The sequence below is a fragment of the Hydra viridissima genome, unplaced genomic scaffold (genome assembly GCF_058129835.1).
Source record: "Hydra viridissima isolate aposymbiotic clone 2 unplaced genomic scaffold, HvirCarnegie_v1 scaffold_1, whole genome shotgun sequence".
NCBI classification, from domain to species: Eukaryota; Metazoa; Cnidaria; class Hydrozoa; order Anthoathecata; family Hydridae; genus Hydra; species Hydra viridissima.
Window position 1 is genome coordinate 41,092,322 of NW_028324300.1, and position 19,648 is coordinate 41,111,969.

General features: G+C 27.8%; 1 protein-coding gene, 1 long non-coding RNA gene and 1 pseudogene across 4 annotated transcripts; all 3 read right to left on the reverse strand.

The window, feature by feature from the left end:
- Window positions 1-389: 389 nt before the first annotated feature.
- Window positions 390-3,654, reverse strand: LOC149895045 (uncharacterized). Of its 2 annotated transcripts, none has more exons than XR_016448316.1 (2): window positions 3,515-3,654; window positions 390-548 (listed from the first exon to the last, which is right to left on the reverse strand). It is a non-coding gene; the product is annotated as an uncharacterized LOC149895045 (long non-coding RNA). The 2 variants fall into 2 exon arrangements; XR_016448317.1 differs by lacking the exon at window positions 3,515-3,654 and adding an exon at window positions 656-825.
- Window positions 3,655-5,406: 1,752 nt separating this feature from the next.
- On the reverse strand, window positions 5,407-11,209 carry LOC145192512 (S-adenosylmethionine-dependent nucleotide dehydratase RSAD2-like). Of its 2 annotated transcripts, none has more exons than XM_090076719.1 (11): window positions 10,972-11,209; window positions 10,380-10,479; window positions 10,183-10,263; window positions 8,561-8,608; window positions 8,320-8,370; window positions 7,697-7,792; window positions 7,373-7,518; window positions 7,029-7,092; window positions 6,790-6,906; window positions 6,591-6,646; window positions 5,407-5,849 (listed from the first exon to the last, which is right to left on the reverse strand). In XM_090076719.1, the coding sequence occupies exons 1-11, from the start codon at window positions 11,130-11,132 to the stop codon at window positions 5,732-5,734; spliced, it is 1,038 nt and encodes a 345-aa protein (XP_089932845.1). In that variant the 5' UTR covers window positions 11,133-11,209; the 3' UTR covers window positions 5,407-5,731. The 2 variants fall into 2 exon arrangements, with proteins under 2 accessions (XP_089932845.1, XP_089932846.1); XM_090076720.1 differs by having other exon boundaries at window positions 10,183-10,273; window positions 10,972-11,208.
- Window positions 11,210-17,346: 6,137 nt separating this feature from the next.
- LOC149895046 (uncharacterized) lies at window positions 17,347-18,075 on the reverse strand (annotated as a pseudogene).
- Window positions 18,076-19,648: the final 1,573 nt, after the last annotated feature.

The following is a 19,648-nucleotide window of genomic DNA, read 5'->3' on the forward strand; positions in this document are numbered from 1 at the left end:
TGACGTTTGCAGTTCAATCTCGATTACGTTTCCATTGTACAATTCTTTGTTTACCATTATTTGTATTTTAAGTAGAATTAAAGTTTATGACATCTTATAAAAAATTTTTAACATCTTATGAAAGAAAACAACTTATTATCTCTGCATGACAGGGGAGATTTATTTCAATGTTTATTTACTTTAAAATGAGTTTTTCTATTTCCTCAAGAATACGACGAAGAGATTATTTAAAAAGATAAAAGTTTCACAATATCATTGATAATGAGTTTTATTTGTAATAATATACTTTTATGGATCTTTAAATTTACGAACACAGATAACATGAAGAAGAGGCGTAAGAACATGAAATGAAAACTGTGGCTTCAATGAGTTTCAATTGCTTGTCTTGTTTTTCTTTTTTTTTAAACTTCGATAACTCTCCAAAACCACATTTCGTTTTTCATGATTTGTTTGAGGGGATTTCATGTAAGCATTTCGGTTTCTTCAAAATTCTAAACCGTGACCATATATTTTTCAAACCAGCGATTGTTGCGTTCCGAATCTTTATTCTAAGGATTGGAAACAAAAATATAGTTAGTCAATCCTAAGTAAATGTCGCAAGATTTGTGAAGAAGATTTAATAACTAAAAAGAACAAGCTTGTTTTGTTAACTTGCCTTCGTAATTCTTACTAATCCAGCTTAATTCAATTTTGCTAACATAAGATTATCCTTGATTATCCAGCGTTGCTCAAGTGATATTGTCCTTGATTTTCCAAGTTTACTTTAAAAATGTCGGTTTTTTTAAAGGAAGAAAGTTGATTTTATTGATGAACAAGAAATGTAAACGATTTTTTTTTTAACAAACTGATCTTATTATGCATGGACATACTAAGCACAATTTTTTAAAAAAAAATTAAATTTAGATGAAATCTTTTTTAGCAGTAGATAAAAAGAAATATCGACATTAATTCTCCTTCTGAAATTTGCTTTTCGTTTTTGCAGTTTAACTGACGATTAATAATTACAAAGTAACATAAATATCTTATCTTCCCACATCTTTTATTTTGAATAATAAGCTTAGAAACGCTAAAAGCTGAACCTACGAAAAATCAATTTTACATTTTTAATTTTTTTTCTTTGCAAACGTTAGTTTTTAAATTTAATTTTGTAAAACAATCGTAACTTTTTGTACTTGCATTTTCATAAAATGTTTTATCTCCATGGTGATTGATCAATACACAACACATCGAAAATATGAACTGCGGGTTATCTTTTTAAATTTGCTATGGGTTGAAATTAAGTTAGAGCTTGTTATCATGTAGACTTGTTCGTTTCTTCCGGTTTTTTAGAGTTTCATTAATTATTGTGCCGCTTAAGTCAAACTAAGAAGTTCTTGTATATAACACAGTAACTAATAAGTCACAAGTAAATATTCCGAATAAAGCTAATACATTTCCATTTTATATTGTGAATATATTTATGACAATGACAACGACGGATAAAGCCTGATTATAAAAAACAGGTGTTCTTTCATCGACTTCTTTAAATAAAATGTCTGAGTTGGTTAGGTATACTAAGATTTAATTAACACTTTTTTTAAATATGTAGACGTTGCTTCTCAAAAATCGGACTCCAGATAAAAAATTAGGATCCAGATCATCTAATTAAAATTGCAAAGAAAAGTTTTTGTAAACATTAGTCACTCTTTATTTTAAAATCTTAGAGTTTAGAATTCAGAATTGAAAAAAGCTGAAGGAGTAATAAAATGTTACAAATGTGCGTTTAATATTTAGATAAATATAAAAAAAACTTACATTACACACACACACACACACACACACACACACACACACACACACACACACACACACACACACACACACACACACACACACACACACACACACACACACACACACACACACAATGCATCTACAAATGTATGCATGTATGCATGTATGTATGTATGTATGTATGTATGTATGTATGTATGTATGTATGTATGTATGTATGTATGTATGTATGTATGTATGTATGTATGTATGTATGTATGTATGTATGTATGTAGAAGAATAAATGATTATTATTTATCCTTTTAATGGCATGTATTAAATGTTAAGTAACAATGAAGCACTTGGAGACGGTATTTCATCTTTTTGCAACTTTTAAAAAAAGTTTTTTTTTGAGGGAAGGACAAGCTATTTTATATATTCAAGCTAAATTAATAAATACATCAGCAAGTCAATTATATCAATATATATATATATATATATATATATATATATATATATATATATATATATATATATATATATATATATATATATATATATATATGTTATTGTTACATCAATATGCCATAAATATAACTTAGTATCTATTATACAAACTTAATTATAAAATTTTTAGAGCGCAATTTCTTTATATTCGGAGGAAATGCTTAAGAAATGAGCTCAGATTGCAACGTCTTCAAGTCATAAAAGATTTTTGAAATAGATTTTTTAATAAAACTGTAATAATTCATATTTTAAAAATTAATTGATAGATTATACCAACTAACATCGACCAGATCAAAACTGATTACAAAGCTTTTTTTATCTGCTAAAATTTGTGATTAATGATGCACAAATTTTAACATTTTGACAGAGATATTAAAACAGGATTTGCATATTGAATTTTTAATTTTACATTAAATTTTCAGGCATTAGTCATGCTTAGTTTACGTGCTATTATTATGCATATTGATATCAGAATTTAAATGATGTCAATTATCACTTCTCTGCTCTTTTTTTTTTTTTTTTTTTTGTATGTTGGTGGCTTGTGTTTTACATACGTAATTTTACTGAAATTTAAAATGAGCTTTAAGTCATGAGCAATAAGCTTCTGTTTTGCGATTTTTTGTAACTCTTCGAAATAGAAGAGTTACAAAAAATCGCAAAACAGAAGCTTATTGCTCATGAGTCTTGTTTCTGTGTTCTTTTATAATTTAACTTCAAAACGTTGAAATTAAATTAAAAAGGTTAGTTTTAAAGTCAATATACTGTTGGCTGTTGATAAAAGCAAATTGAATTAGAAAATCAATGTTTAAAACTATAACTTTATCATCCCAACTTTGTCGTTATTACTGCAAATTTAGGATTAATGATATTTCCACCCAATAAAATATTTAATACTACGAAATGCTGTTACCTCGAAAATACTTTTGCAGAAGTATAAACGAGCAAATATTTCAAAACAAAGAAAAATTTACAATTAAACTAAAGTTCATACGTTAAGTAGGTAAATATAATAAATTTTAGCATCGCCATTTACGCCGCGTAGTCAAAAGTTAAGGTATATTTAGATCATAAATATAGTTACATTTATTTATAGTTATATATTACATGCACATAATATATATTACGTAATAACGTACATATACATCTCATGTGTAAAGCTATCTATCATTTAAACAAAATAAAATGGGGGATAAACAAGTTTTTTGCGTCTAACTTTAAAAATAACATTTTACAAAATATATGCATAAGTAATTACCTTATTCTTTTTTATCGTTTGAAACTTCGTCCGCAACAAAAAACAGCACGCCGAAAGTTAACTTAATTTGTTCTAATATATTTCAAGTCTCTGAGGAATTGGTTTCAATCAAACTCTTCTTTTTGTTAAATTGGTTTTGGACAAAACTACTAATGGAGTAAATGTCTATCACGTGTTAATATGTAACATAATTCAATTACATTTAAAATACCAACATCTAATATCATCTTATTTTCCATATAAGTTATATAAGTTGTATAATATATTCTTGAATATCAGCATCGATTGCTGATATTAAACAATAAAATATAGCAGTTAAGATAAAATGAAAAACACTACATGAATAGCGTAAACAATTATCGTTAGGATATTGATAATGAATTTGATGATATTGATAACAAAGTTATACCATTTTACATAAAACCGTTTTCTACGTAATTAAAATAATTACAATAAAAGTAATGAAAAAAAAAAAAAAAAAGAAAGAAAAAATGTATAACAAAAGAAAAGACTTTTTTATGATAGTACTATTTCTCGTTAAGTCTGCGCATGTTATTCTTACACAGGAATAAACAAAAATATATTTTTTTTCTTAAATGTTTATCTGAAATTTCGTTTCTAGAAAATTGTCGCCCGCGGCGGCCTCTCCACCTCCCCCACTTCCTTTATCCAGCAATATTCTCTGAGCGTCTGTTGGTTTTAAAAAGGGCTGGCCTAGGAGATCGATAAAGTTCTTTTTTTTTTTTTTTATCTGTTTGTTAAAAATTACTTACTTTATTAAGATGTTCTATTTGAAAACTTTAAGCTCAAAGCCTTCACCGACTCCTTACCAGTCTCTAAAATTAGTACTTGATACAAAAGAAGTCTTTTTAGACCGACTTATGGTTAAAAATGTTTAAAGATTGACGTCGTCAAAGCATTTATCTTATAAAAACGCGAAACCACTCGCATTGTTAATATCAACGTTTTTAGACACCTTTTTCCAAAAATCAAAGCAACAAGCCGTATTTACGGAGGTTGAGCTTTCGCAAAGTCTGAAGACGTGACTCTTTGAGCTAAAAATATCGGTTTTTCAAATTAACTTTCTCTCATAATCATTGGAAAATATGTATAGTTTTATTGACTGACGAATAGTTATTACAGATAATGGTCGCGCAAATGACTAAAATATAAAGTATGATTTCTTTTTCTCTCTAAATTTGCTATACGAAGTGATTTATTTATACGAACAATTATTTACAAAATGTTTTTTGTTTTGTGGAAGAAGTTGTAGTGTTAGTCTCGGAGAAAAAACCAAGAAATTCACATAAAATATTTTCCTTAAAGAAAGAAAAATGTAAAACTTTTAATCGATAATCTTTTTTACGGTGAAACACATCTTTTTCACGCGGTTTGAAAATAGCGAAAATAAACACGTTTTTTTCTTGAAATTTGATTGGTTGCATATAACAGAATGTTTTTGCGATTAAAGTGAAAACTGCAACCCTGAAAAACCTTTGGCGAGAAATAAAACTGTTATAAAAAGATTAGGGGCGCATGCTCAAAGATGAAAAACATAAAGAACGCCTATCTTTAAATAATAACCAGTTTACTATAAGCGATATAAATTTATAAATAAAGAGTGCTTACTGTGGTTATGAATATTTACAAAATTATTAATATTTATACATTAATTGAATAAAAATACATTAAAATAATCATTTATATAAAATATACATATTAACATACTTACATAGATACAAAATACATGCATACACACAATACAATATAATACAATACAATACAATACAAAACATACATACATACATACATACATACATACATACATACATACATACATACATACATACATACATACATACATATGTATGTATGTAATAAAAGACCTTTTTTCGAACTTCAAATAAAAAATCACAAGAAAAAATCTTTCCCTTGCAAATAGAAAGTCGATAACACGTTTTACATTTTCATAACGCCATACGTTTTATTCATATAATAATACTGAATAAATAAACGGATTACTTAAGAAGAAATAAGAAAAACTCCGAGTATCATAACTTTTCTTTACTTAATTGTGAAGTGCGTCAATTAGAGCATTATTAAATAAATTTTAGCTTTTTCTCCATGTCATTTACAATAATAACTAATAAATAAATTTAAATAAAACATTAAAAAAACGATATAATTGGATTTTTTTTTCTCCATAGAAACAGAACATTACCACTCTAATAACTGATCTGCTTTACTCCATCGATACTTCCCTCCGCGTTTTAAAAACATTTTTTCGTCGAATCCACTTTTATTGAGGGCATTCTGGACACCAACGTCTAGCAAACTTAAAATTAAGTTTTTCAGACATATTAGGCATAATATTTCTTATTTAGTGAAAAACAAAAAATAGAGTTAACATCTCTAGTTCACCGATTGAACAACAAAACTTTTTCATCATACAACAACACAACTTTTAGTTTGTACGGTGCATCTAACTTAGCTTTTTTAACTTAGATTTTTAACTTAAAACATTTTTTAAACAAAAATCAAGGTGATTTTTACTTTGTTGACCAACTGTCATTGTGATTTGCGGCATTCTGCAGCATTAAAACTTGGTATGTTTTATTGCATCCATTGAAACCTGCATTTTGAATACTGAATTTCTCTCCTAGCGCTAAGTAAAATCTTTTTTTAAACTGAAGAACATTTTCCACGTTTCAATTTTCTTAAAGATGTAACTATCAAAAAACATTTAAACGCAAAAATTTTATCACAGAATATATAAAATAATCTAAAAAATTTAAAAGAGTTGCTTTTAGCGCTCGTTTAGTAAAATGCAGCACCAATGCTTTATATTTAAATACCGCAGAATGCCGTAAGACATGACAATAAATGCAATAAAAACATTATTTCAAAAACTTAAAACAGAAAAAAAAAAATCTTATAAAGTATGCATAAATAAATGATAATAATAAAAATGATAAGTAATAAAAAATAAATAGCAATATAATAGTATCATAATATCAATAATTATAGTAATGATGATAAAATTAATTTTACGTTGAAGTCTATATATATAAAATACCTTCTGGATGGAACTTTGGATCCACTAGTATTATCCAAGAACCGCATGTACTCATCCTATCGATTGTAATATTAACTTTTGTGACTTATTTTATAAATTTAAAAGCGTTATTCTAACCATAAAGTAAAAATCATAGTCATAAAAAAAACTCAACAACATCTAAGAATTTATTACTTAATGAAATTATGTCATAAATTACCAGAATAAGATAAGAGTTTCGCATAGCTGTATTGTTTTCAGGAACCAAATTTTCAACAGACTTGTGCCGAATCAAAAAAGTATTAAAATCGTTGTCAGAGATTAAAAAAGGCTCAACCTAAATTTAAAATTTTAATATAATTATTGACAGAAATAAATATATTTGATATTACTCGCCAACATTAAACTTTTATACTTTTATTTGCTATAATATTTTACAAAAATTTGAACAAACTTTACTTGTCTTAATGCTTTCTCTCCAGTATTTTCTGCCTCGATCGCCAAACACTGAAACACCTTCCACCTGGTGAATGTGAAATTTTAAAAATTATTTACAACTAACCTAAACGGTTATATCTTGAAAAACTGTCAAAGAGTTAAATATCAGTTTGTAAGCTGCAAGTTGTTCGGGACAACTCATTACTCACAAAGTGTCGAGCTGAATTTTAAGATTTATAATCAACGTGGTTATGATCTTTTTCAGGTATATTGCATAAAGAGCAACAAAAAATAGCTGCTAACAAAATAAAAAAGTCAAAAGTGTGTCTATAAAAAAAGTAAAAAAGAAAAAAGAAGTTGCGAACCTGATTGGATTGATCTTTTTAACCTGCTCAGTCATATCTTCTTCAAAGTTAAACCAATTAACAACTGTATTTAGCTTGAACATGATGTTGTACTCTGAGCACCAGTCCCGAATTTGGTATAGAATATCAAACTGTTCTTTTCCATTCTAAGTTATTTAATAACTATTTCGTTTGAATATTTGTTTTTTTAACTTCATTTAAAAAAAGGTAATAGCAGTAGAAACGAACTTTTTAAATAAATAGTTTTTTGTTATTCATAACCTGTAAATAGTTAAAGTAATTAAAATACTTATCTTGCATTAACAAATGAAGCATTTAAGTAACCTTAGCATGACGTCCAATTTTCTTGTTGACATCATGATTAAAGGAATCGCAGCTGACTGCCATTATATCCAAATAACATCCATATTTTATCATCCACTGTTAAACAAATATGGTTAAATTTTATTTGTAAAGAGAACATTAAACAGGAAGAAATTATTCCATTCCAAAATAACTTGCACATTTTATCTATTGCATAATTTTTTTCCCTACAAATAACTTCTAGTTGATCAAAAGCTACAAATGAGAGGAACTTTTAGATAGTGGAAAGTAAAGTTGACTATGCTGAAAACCACAAAATTATTCTCGTTCAGTTTGATCAACTAATTATATTTGCTCAATTAATAATTTCTGCATATTGTTCATGCCCTTGATATATATAATATTGTTCATGCCCTTGATATATATATATATATATATATATATATATATATATATATATATATATATATATATATATATATATATATATATATATATATATATATATATATATATATATATATATATGTATATAATGTATATAATAAATTAGAAAATATTTAAAAGTTTAGGTAAGGAGAAGTTTGAATGTCAATTGAAATCTGAAAACAATTATAATTTTTTGCATCCTTAAAGAAATGAACCTGTTTTGTAACTTTGCTACCATTGGTAACCACGCTCACGCTTCTAATATTCTAAAAAAAGTAAAAAAATTAATCAGATAAATATATTTAAAAGTGTAAATACATTTAAAAATTCTATCAAAAAAATGTAACACTCTAAAATTTATATATGAAAAGTATAAGAAATTTATATAAAACTTAGATCTCTTGATAAAAAATAAAAATTAAGGAATTTTATTTAAAATTAGAAAAAAAAAATTACTAGTTCTTCTTTGCAGTATCGTATTAGTTCTCCCAAAAACTTTCCACTCTAAAAAATCATTTGAAGTTATAAATGCTTGAAATAATTAATATCCTGAACTTAATTTATCAAAAATCACACCTTAAATGATTCACTGTACAGAATTGGTTAAAACAGGAGAGGTTTACTAATCATATCAAACTATTTTAGGATAATTCGCACAGGTTTAAGTTTTTGGGGGATCAAAATGTACACATTTTATGGCAATTACTTTTCCTATTCCTATTTTGGAAAAGTGGGAATTTAGTGATGGTTTTCAAAAGCAGGTATTGGAACTCCAGATGTTGGAAGAAATACTATTCCAAACACAGATGCAGAAATTCATACAAATAAACCCTTTGCAAGTATAAAGCAGAGAGAATGTCACATAGAAGTCCATACTAATGAATCTTGGTGTGGAGTGGTCACTCAACATAAAATGTTCAGCAAACAAAATTTGTTTCAATTGAAAACTGGTGAAATAATATTTATGGGTAGTATTATTCAGGCCAAATAATTCTAGTGATATTTCTATAACTCATAACAAATGTGCCATGTACATGTAGCTATTATATAATCATGTCACTGCTCAGTACCATAAAAAAATTCCAAATTTTACATCTTACTGGAGGGTCATGCTAAACAATTGCTCTACGCAGTATTGTTTATGAGCTGATATCACAATTGCTGCATTCAGTTTCATAAAAAGGTATGCTATTTTTAACAGCAAAAACTTAATTGATCAAACTACTTCTTAATATCTTTCATTACAACAAAATCAACAAATATTGGATTGAAATTGAAGTGTACTTTGATTCTCAGAGCCGCAGGGATTCAAATAAATTTTGATTACAAACAAAGTAGTCAAAAGATTTTCTGATGTTAAAAAACCATCAAAGTCATAAAGGGCAAGAAGTGCTGTTGAATAAGCTTGCTGTTTATTTTAAGGTTTGAGTGTTTGAAACTTTTGTATTTGACTGTCTTAGGTTTGTCTTAGAAAAAGTTGTGACATAAATTAAGCATTATCACATAAATTAAGCAGTTATGGCATTGAACAGTTACATTTATTTAGTATAAATTAGTTCCATGCACGTTAGGGTCTAAAACCAATTTATAAAATTATTATTTTGATTTTTAAAAATCTTTAAACATCAAATTATGAGGTTTAGAAAATAAGTTTGTTATTGCTATCATTTTAAAGCTCTTCATAAAAATATTTTTTCAGTTCAAAAGACTTTAAATTACACAGACACACAACACACACACACACAACGCACACACACATACACACACACACACACACACACACACACACACACACACACACACACACACACACACACACAAAACAGCAACAAGGTTTTCATATTCAATTTAAATTAATCAAAAGTTCATCTTGAATAATCCAAAATTTTTTCATTTTCCTCAAATTGATTGAAAATAAATGAAAAACACAACAAACAAACCAAAAACCATCTGAAAAAAAGCTTGTTCAAAGAAGATTTTTTTTTCATTTTCAATAAAAGAAGTACTGGTATTTACAGTTGAGAATTCTATGAATAAAGAAGAAGTACATAAAGGCTGTAATAAACATATTTACAAACCTGGTGTAGAAAAGGTTCACCTCCTGAAAAGTTAATTTTTTCCATACCAGCATCTACTAACAAACTAAGTCCATGCTTAGCCTAAAAAAAGCTACTGTGAAATTTAAAAAAAGCCAACAGTTTTTCCAAAAATATAAAAAGTTTTACTAAAATTATTGTAGTTTTACAGTTTTACTAAACATGTAACAAACACTTACTTTCTCAAGAGGGAGCACAAATGAGGACTTTGCTGTGTGAAAACAAAATCCGCAAGAGTAGTTGCAAGTTCTTAAAAAGTGATAGTTAACACTCAAAGGCCTAAAAGCAAAAAATTTTCATTACCTCCTTTGTGTATACCAATACCTGGATTTTTATTGCAAACTTATTTTTGTTAATCATAGAAATAATAAAGCAATAATTTTATGACTTTTTTAGTTAGTTGATATTTTGTTTTGATGTGTTGCTTTTGGGCACAGCTTTCCACTTCCAAAGAATTTTTTTCCACAATTCATGAAATATCCTCGACAAGGAACTGTGGAGAATATTTCATGCGGAGTTTTCTGCCGAGACACAGCAAAATAATATATTGAACAGTAGAAATTTAACAACACAATTTAGCCGTCAGAAATAAACTACTAATTATACATAATGTATATGGATTTTACATATTTAAAAAAATGCATGACAACCACAGTGCTATAGGTTTGTCATGTATATATAATTTGTTGTTTACTTTTTTCATAATATTTGTTCCTAAAATATTTTTCACGCAGTATGATTTTTAAGTTATAATATTTGACAAACTTTTACCTGAGAAAATCATCAAAGCTCTTGCTCTCAGTGTTTTCTGTTAATTTCTTATCTCTTCCAAGTCTTTGCCATGAATTCATTAAGATATTTAAAATTGTGAAAACTAGTTTTTTGAAAAGTTTTTGAAAATCAGAAATTGAAAATTTGTAACTCTTTTTCATTGTTCTAAACTTAGAATAACCTTTATTTTTCTTCTTCTCCAAACTTGATTTTTCTATACTTTTTTTGTGTCAAAGATAAAAAAGTATTATTAAAGTTTAAAAAAAAATTCAGAAAAAAAAAAAAAATGGTTTTACGATGTTTTCGAATTGTTGCTAGAATATAAGATTCATAGGTTTTACCTGATGCTATCCGAATTTTTTTTTATTTAAATGTTTTGAAATCAAATCTTTTTTTTTAAAAGAAAAGCTACCAGTTTCTCGGAAAAACTTAATTCTGTCTAAATTCTTTAAATTTCTGCAAAACAATTCCGAGAAAGATGATTTACCAAGATGCACTGCGAATTAATGACGTCAAGGTTAGAACTCGTTTTACAGTAAAAAAGCCTCAGTATTGAGGACTGTTTTTAAATGAGAAAGTAATGGGGAAGATGTTTGCGATAACACCATAAAAACTAAGCCATATGCTTAAAATACTGCGTATTTGAAAAATACATTTTACATCTTAACTTTACGCAGATAAAATCTTTTGCTTAAACGTTATGAATAATCAATCATTATAGTTTTTAGAATGACTATTTTTTTTATATAAAAAACATACAGTAAAGCCAATATTTATAAAACCGCATCGAATAATTTTTGTTAACAATTCTCAAACGAGTGATGATCAAATTTTGAAAAGGTGGATGTCTGCAGTACGTTTAAATGTGAAAATCTTGCTACTAAAAGCTCTAATGAATTTGTATTAAACATAAAGTTGATAAAAAGTCTAACAAGCATGCGCGAAATTTTTACTGGGACATCAGAGAAAAAATGTAATTACCTTTAATAATGTTTCTAAAAATTAACTTTTCTAACAATAAGTGAAACAAATAAAAATTTTCGATCACATTGAGTACTTGAAGAAGTATCCACCATTTTTTATTTAACATTTGTTTAAACCTAGACACAATTTTATTCTTTTTAAAAAAAAATTCAAATGATTGAGAATAAAAGCATTTCTTTTTAAACGCAAAAAGAGATACGACTAATAGTCATACAGAGATATTCAATACAAAAATCAGCCGTGTAAAAAAAAAAAAAGAAAAATTAAAAAGGCAACTTATGTCTATAATCCCAAAGCATGATAATGTGCCCGACTTCAGGCCCGATCTTCCATCACACCATTACTCAAAAAGTGTATTTGAATGGCATCAACAAAATGAGATTGATTTTGTCTCAAAAAAAGAAATTAATTTAACAGATACCCCACAAATTCGTCTAATCGAAAAACTTTGGTAAAAGATGAAACCGGAGCTTTGTAAGAAGGGCGTATTTGCAGCAGACATCAATTATATCCATCGTTTTTATGAAAACTGTCATGCAAAAGCTGGTACGAGGTGTCTGCACTAAATTGAGAAACCGTTGTGATTAACTCTAAGATGATACTTTCTAAAGGGTTTACTGTTTTTTGGAGATAAATTTGCTTTAAAACAATAAAAAATGATCAAAATCAATTAAGTGGTTCTTAAAATATTTTGAATAACCCATGGGTCATTTTCATTACGGTTTTCAGCACAAAGTCGTTAGATTCATTTAAGAATAAAGAAAATAACTTAAAAAAAAGCAAAAAAAAATACATTTTTCTTTTATATTTATTTTTCGTTAACAAATAAGGAGTGAAAAAAGAAAAATTGTTGCATGCTGAACTTTTTATTTCTTTTTTACCTCTTTACAACTAAAGTTCGCTTTAATCAGATAAAAGATTAATTACCAATGAATCAAACTGTTAAAAAAAAAAAAAAAAAAAAAAAAAAAAATCATGAGTATATTAAGTAACCCTAACGTACCTCATTTGAATTTGTTTTTTTATTTTCAATTATTTTATATATCAGTTATTACATTCATACAACAACTTTGGAAACATATGCATACGGGAGCATTTAGGAGAGATCTAAATAGACTGTGGGGGATTAGATGGTATTGGGACTGCCTTTACGATAATGGAATGGGGATGGGAACAGACTTTAATGCACAAGGTGGTGATGGAGACAAACACCTGCCCTAGTTGTTCATGTTGAAATGTTTTATGAATAATAACTAAGTTTTTCTTTTTTTAACAACCACAAAATCTGTAGGTTCAGTAAAAACAAAAAGTAAGTATATTCTTCATCGAAAATCATGCGAGATGTTTTCAAAATGCTACATGGTATAACTAACCCTCACTATTACGTAATCGAATTACCTAACATAATTTAAATGAAACCCATTGTCGGTAATGCAGTTAGATAAAAAGATATACTGAAAGTCTTCCTTATAAACGTAGAAAAAAGCAAACGCACAAAATAACCTTAAAGCATAACGAAAGCGGTCTGTCATCACGCACCATACTAACTTACTTGTTCTAATGTACATTATTACGAACCAAGTTATAAGAAGTTCGATGGGGCAATTTGGTCTTCAGTTTGAAAAGCCATTTATTGCCGCTTAAGAACACATATGCATTACCGCTTAATACATATTAATACCGCTGAAGAATACATATGTATTCTTAATTACCGCTTATTACCGCTTAAGAATACATATGTATTCTTAAGCGGTAATAAAAGACTTTTCAAACTGAAGACCAAATTGCCCATCGAACTTCTCATAACTTGGTTCGTAATATTTTTTAACATAAGAGAGGGCTGTGTACCAGTTTAGGTTTAAATTATTAATATTTGTCAGGTTTATGGGTGTTTATGATTGTTTTTACTTGGCCTCAGAGTGCGTGTGGGTGTATGTGGGAGTGAGTGTCTCGTCGAATGGTATTCGTGTATCTTTCGTGGAATGCTAGACTCGTTAACTTCTAACACATTATATTAACTTAAACCTTTAGCAATAAAAGGATAACGTAAATAATAAAATAATGCTTACTCCCGACTCGAAAAGAGCATATAATAGTAACTACTAGTCTCGTTTTTTACAGTAACAAATAAAAACTACGAAAGCTAAACCGAAATATATCATTTTAATGCTTTATAAATACGCTATCAAATCATAAAACATTCACAAAAATATGCTCTCTCATCATCTGAACTCCAAAATTAATGGAATAATTCCAAACATCTTAAAAATGTTCCCTTTTTAAGTCGAGTAAAAACTAAAATTATGTTAATAATTTCCGCAAAATTATTTTCCTAACAGCTTTAGTTACCGGACACAATGGGTTGTATATAGAGTACATAGTAATTAATCCAACTTAAAAAATCAAACTTCGCAAAAGCTTTTACAAACACAGAAGGATTCTAAAAAGCATCTGACAATAAGTTGGTTATAACTACATTTAAGTTATTTCAAGTATTATAAAATATTTTCCACCTTTCTTGAACCTTATTAAAAAATCATTTTTTTCAGAAATTTACCAACGTCATTTTACCAGTAAATCAGTAAAACAGTTTTACCGGCTACCGGTAAATTCTCGGTAAAAACTCAACCTTTGTGATGATTTCACGTTTGTTATCACTAATGTGAAATTAAGTTAAACGGTGGCTTATTAGTTTTAAATTGCCGCTGAAAAGTGCGAAAAACTTCTAAATGAAGTTGGAACTAGGCTGGGTCGGATGTTTGTTAAACGAATGTTGTATGAATCATATTCGTTCTCTTTACAAATATTCGTTTAACGAATAATTTTTGTTCCATATTTGAACAACGAATATTCGCTCCATTTACAAATATTTGTTTAAAGAACATTCGTTCATATTAGTATAAAAATATTCGTAAAAAATATTCACTTAACAAATAAAATATTCGGTAGGCATTAACAAATGTATTTGTTTGGCTGCTGATTATTCTAAAATGGCTGCACTTTTTTGACAAATTTCTTGCTACATTTTTAACCACTTTGTGTACTTTTTAGGTTTAATATTATATTTAGTAAAATATCAGTGAGATATTTAGTAAATTTGGTAGATTTGGCCTCATCGCCAATGTCAACGCTATCTTAATAATGGAGTTTTTTTGTTTTTTTTCCTGATTTTTTTGCAACTTTTTGGTTTAAATTTTTATCGCTATAAAATTAAAGTTTATAGGATTTTGGTCACCAAATCTACAGAATTACTTAATTTTTGTTGTTGTTTTATGTCATTCTTTAATTATTAGCACTACTTTTGTCAATTCTTTTATTTTACAGTTTTTATTCATCACTATCTTCATATCGAGGCCAGATAAAAGTCAGGAACAGACTCTATAAGTTGGGATTCCCAAAGCATTATTCCTGTGCATTTCAAGAATGGTTTGAGTAGCAACAATCCTTACATCCTCGTATCTTACACTCAAAATTATTTTTCCAAGATCCTTTTTTTGAAGATTCTCACATTGATTTTCAAATCGACAGATTTTTTATGGGAAGTTTTTCGTCATATTTTTCAATTATTTTAACAAAACTATGACTTTCTATTGGTTCTAGTAAAAAGCTTAAATTTTTGTCACCCACCTCAAGATTCTGAAGGTGATTTAGAACAAAGCATTTTTCACATCATCTCATTTCAAATCGTCCATAATATATCTGAAAGTGCACTACTGAATATACATACATACATACATACATACATACATACATACATACATACATACATACATACATACATACATACATACATACATACATACATACATACATACATACATACATACATATATAAGTAAGCATATATATATATATATATATTTTTGAAGATTCTCACATTGATTTTCAAATCGACAGATTTTTTATGGGAAGTTTTTCGTCATATTTTTCAATTATTTTAACAAAACTATGACTTTCTATTGGTTCTAGTAAAAAGCTTAAATTTTATATAAATTAAATTTTAATTTATATATATATATATATATATATATATATATATATATATATATATATATATATATATATATATATATATATATATATATATATATATACATGTATGTATGTATGTATATGTATAAATATATAATAATAATAATTATTATTATAATTATTGTAATCATTATTATTATTATCATTATTATTGTTTTTATTAATACTACTATTATTACAATCAGTATCATTTTTAATATTATCATTATTTTTATTATTATCATTATTATTATTAATATATTTTTATTATTATCATTATTTTTATTATTATCAATATTTTTATTATTATTATAATTATCACTATGTCACATCACTTTATTATAATTATCACTATGTCACATCACTTCGTCCTTTAGCAATATTGCTGGTAGATAAGATGCATTTTATAAATGAAAACAATAACACTGCCAAAAGTAATTGCTAAAACAGATAAGCGATTAACTATACGCAAGAGTCTATTTAAAAAAAAAAAAAGCAATATGCAAGTCGTAAACTATCAAGTTTTTAAAAAATGCACCAATACTATCATATAGCATACAAATGATGCAAGTTGCAATACTGCATCACTGCAAGTCATAACTGATTGAAAACATACCAAGAAATACATATGAATGCTTACAGGTAATAACAGTTAGTTAACTAAATTTTCAACGAGCATAGCTGAAATAAACAAATAAAAGTATTTGAAATCGGATTCTGTATGCTATAAGGCAAAATGTATTTACAGGCATGGACAAACCAGAATAATGTTTACAGCGGTTGAAAAACAGATAAAATTGTATACTATTTTCAATCAATCATAACTTAGACCATCGCAAACAGTTTGTAAGCTCTTAACTGATGCTAGATCACAAAAAATTGTTCACTGTTCAACATTTGTAGCTACACCATCACGCACTTGTATTGCATTATTGACCTCTGTTGCATTCTTCCCTTTCCGTTTTCGGCTCCCTTCCTCACGGTCCCGTGATATTCCAAATCATGTAGAAAGTTCCTTCTTAAGCATCTCCTTGGTTGTGTCTTTAGTGGCAAAATTTTATTTAGCAGCAACTAAATAATTGTAAAACAACAATATTGATGCCGCAGTATGCATGAATTATTATTATTATTACACCACTTAGCAAGTATTACTTTTCTGGATTAAATGTTGTGATCTAGATAAATAAATCAAAATTAATATGTTGCTGTTAAATGTGGCCATACAAATTTGAAGTGAATACTTACTAAAAAAAATCTGAAAGTGTGGCTCAAAATTTAATTTTGCTTCGTTGGCCAGTCAAGTTACACTGTCGCGCTAGCTTAGGTGTCATTAAATAGGCCATATTTCGCTTGATAAATTGTGTCAAGCTGCCTCCACTATTACTGACAAGATAGAGAAAAGACAATGTCACCTTCAAGTTCTGCAACCGAACCAAGAATTGCCCTGAAAGAAATGCTTGAGCGGTTAAATAAAGGAATACCATCAATATTTATGTGAATTGTAAGCTGTGTAATATCAGATGAAATTGATGATTTATTTAGGAGCAAAGATAACCAGTTTTTTAATCTTATATAAAAATATTCACCACCAGCTACAGAATCAGTAATAATATTTCGATCAGTTCTAAGAAGTGTTCAAGCTTCTTTAGACAAATCTAAATTTGATTTTTGCAAAATCTGAAGCAATTTATCTATAGCACTGTAAGATATGTTAAGTGCAATCGCCGATTGCTTTAATTAATGATATACTTTCATTCACTTTTGTTACGGAACTGTTGCCATCAATATTATCACTGTGTAAATCATCATGCAAACAAGCTTTCCATTCGATGCTATCACAAGATTATCCTAAAATAAAGATAGAGTTAGTAAAAGGTAAATTTAGATTGTTACCAGCTTCCGACCTGCATGAATTTTTGGGAATCTTAGGAGAAGACTCGGGTAACAAAGTATTGTTGACAATAGGACATGATCGACAACTACTTAGAGAACTAGAAAAATAAATACTAAAATATTATTCAGCGACTTGAATTCATTGCATGATTCTTCTTTCACAATTCTTGCTATATCAGCAGCAATTTTTCTACGTTTTGTTCTGTCTGAACTCATAGTAAGGTTACTTGCATCTTGCTAAATTTACAAAATGTTTTTCTCTAACTTAACAAATTAATTAGTTAATAAACAATAAATAGATAATAATATAATGACAAAAATATAAAAAAAAATTTTTAATGGGTTTATAGGATTTTAAGGAAATTGCGAAATGTCCACTCTTAGTAATTGCTTCCGCGCGTGTAATTACAACATCCCATTCAGACAACTTAAAACCAGTGTTTTTAACTTAATGTTTCAATCAATTTGCAAAAATCAACATAGAATTATAGATAAATAGTTATTACAAACTTAGCCAAAACATTATAATGAAACTCCAATACCTCAAATACTGTTATTAAAAAAATTATCCTCAAAAAAGATTTTAATATAATCAAACAGTAAAAAAAATTGTTCTTATCCGACAATCGTAATTTAAAAACGGAAAACTTTAACGAATTATTTGAAAAATATATGCAAAAACATATATACCACTATTTGAAAAAGAAACAACTATAAAACGTAAAAGAAATTTAATATTAACAAAATATCGCAAAAACTTTCACACAATAAATGGCTATTTCAAACTTCGCGCATGAGGTAAATTCTAATACAATCGATAGGTGGCGTTACACACGGGAAAACCGTACGGTTCCCGTTTGACTCCCGGTGCAAAAACCTGGATGATAACCATACCAGATCTCCGGTTCAATACCGTACGGGACCCGTCTGCATAGGCTAGCTTGAATATACTTTTTGAAAAAGAAATCTGCACTTACTTAGAGTATCTATTGCAGCAGAGACAAAAGCTGTCACTGACAAAATAACACGTCCCTGGACTGAAGCTAGTTTGCCGACAATTTTTTTCCAATATTATGTACATCTTTGATTTGACCTAATTTACTAATGTTTACTAAATAAGAGTTAAGATTTGGATCACGACACAATTTGTTCTAAAAAAGCTATAAATATTTTATTCGTTGTTGTAAAACTGTTATTTACCTATAAGAAAAAATCAGCAGTTCCATAAATTTCCTTTTCATCTGCCATGATCATGCTAATAAAGCCTGAAATGCCGTTTTTAGTAAAACTTTAAATCAAATGCTTTAAGAGAGCAATCAAATCAGACGAGGTATTAAAAAGAGGGTCCTGAAAATAAAGATGATGAACCAATCAGTGATTTAGCAAATAAAACAATCCCTTGAAAACCGATTTTGGCGGCAAAACTCAGAAGTTTTGAAAGCTGTCTTGAGTTAAGATTTAACAGATTCACTTTTCAAACTTTAATGCTGGCTTTGTAGAATTCTAGACTGTGCCAAAACCAAAGAGTTCTGAAAATCACCATTACCTTCAAAAATGCTTGAACAAGCTAGAGGTGTATGAGAACTAAGCAATGGGTGAATATTGTAAACTAAATATTTTGTCTATAGACTGGAAAAATAAATGGTTTCAGTTGTTTTATTTCATAAAAACTGAAAAAATTTTAACCTTTTTGGGTTAAATTGATTGATTTATTTTTGCAAGTAATACGCAGGTCGTCAATTAAACAGAAAACGAACTTTATTTGGAAAAAAGTAAAAATGGTTTGAAT

What these genes read in the sequence shown, in the direction of transcription:
- LOC145192512 (XM_090076719.1), bottom strand. Translation starts at nt 11,132, where the DNA reads ATGAAAAAGAGTTACAAATTTTCAATTTCTGATTTTCAAAAACTTTTC. An exon ending in GATACTGCAAAGAAGAACTA is followed by an intron (nt 8,371 to 8,560) that starts GTAATTTTTTTT and finishes TACTTTTTTTAG; the next exon opens with AATATTAGAAGCGTGAGCGT. An exon ending in AAAAAGATCAATCCAATCAG is followed by an intron (nt 7,093 to 7,372) that starts GTTCGCAACTTC and finishes CACATTCACCAG; the next exon opens with GTGGAAGGTGTTTCAGTGTT.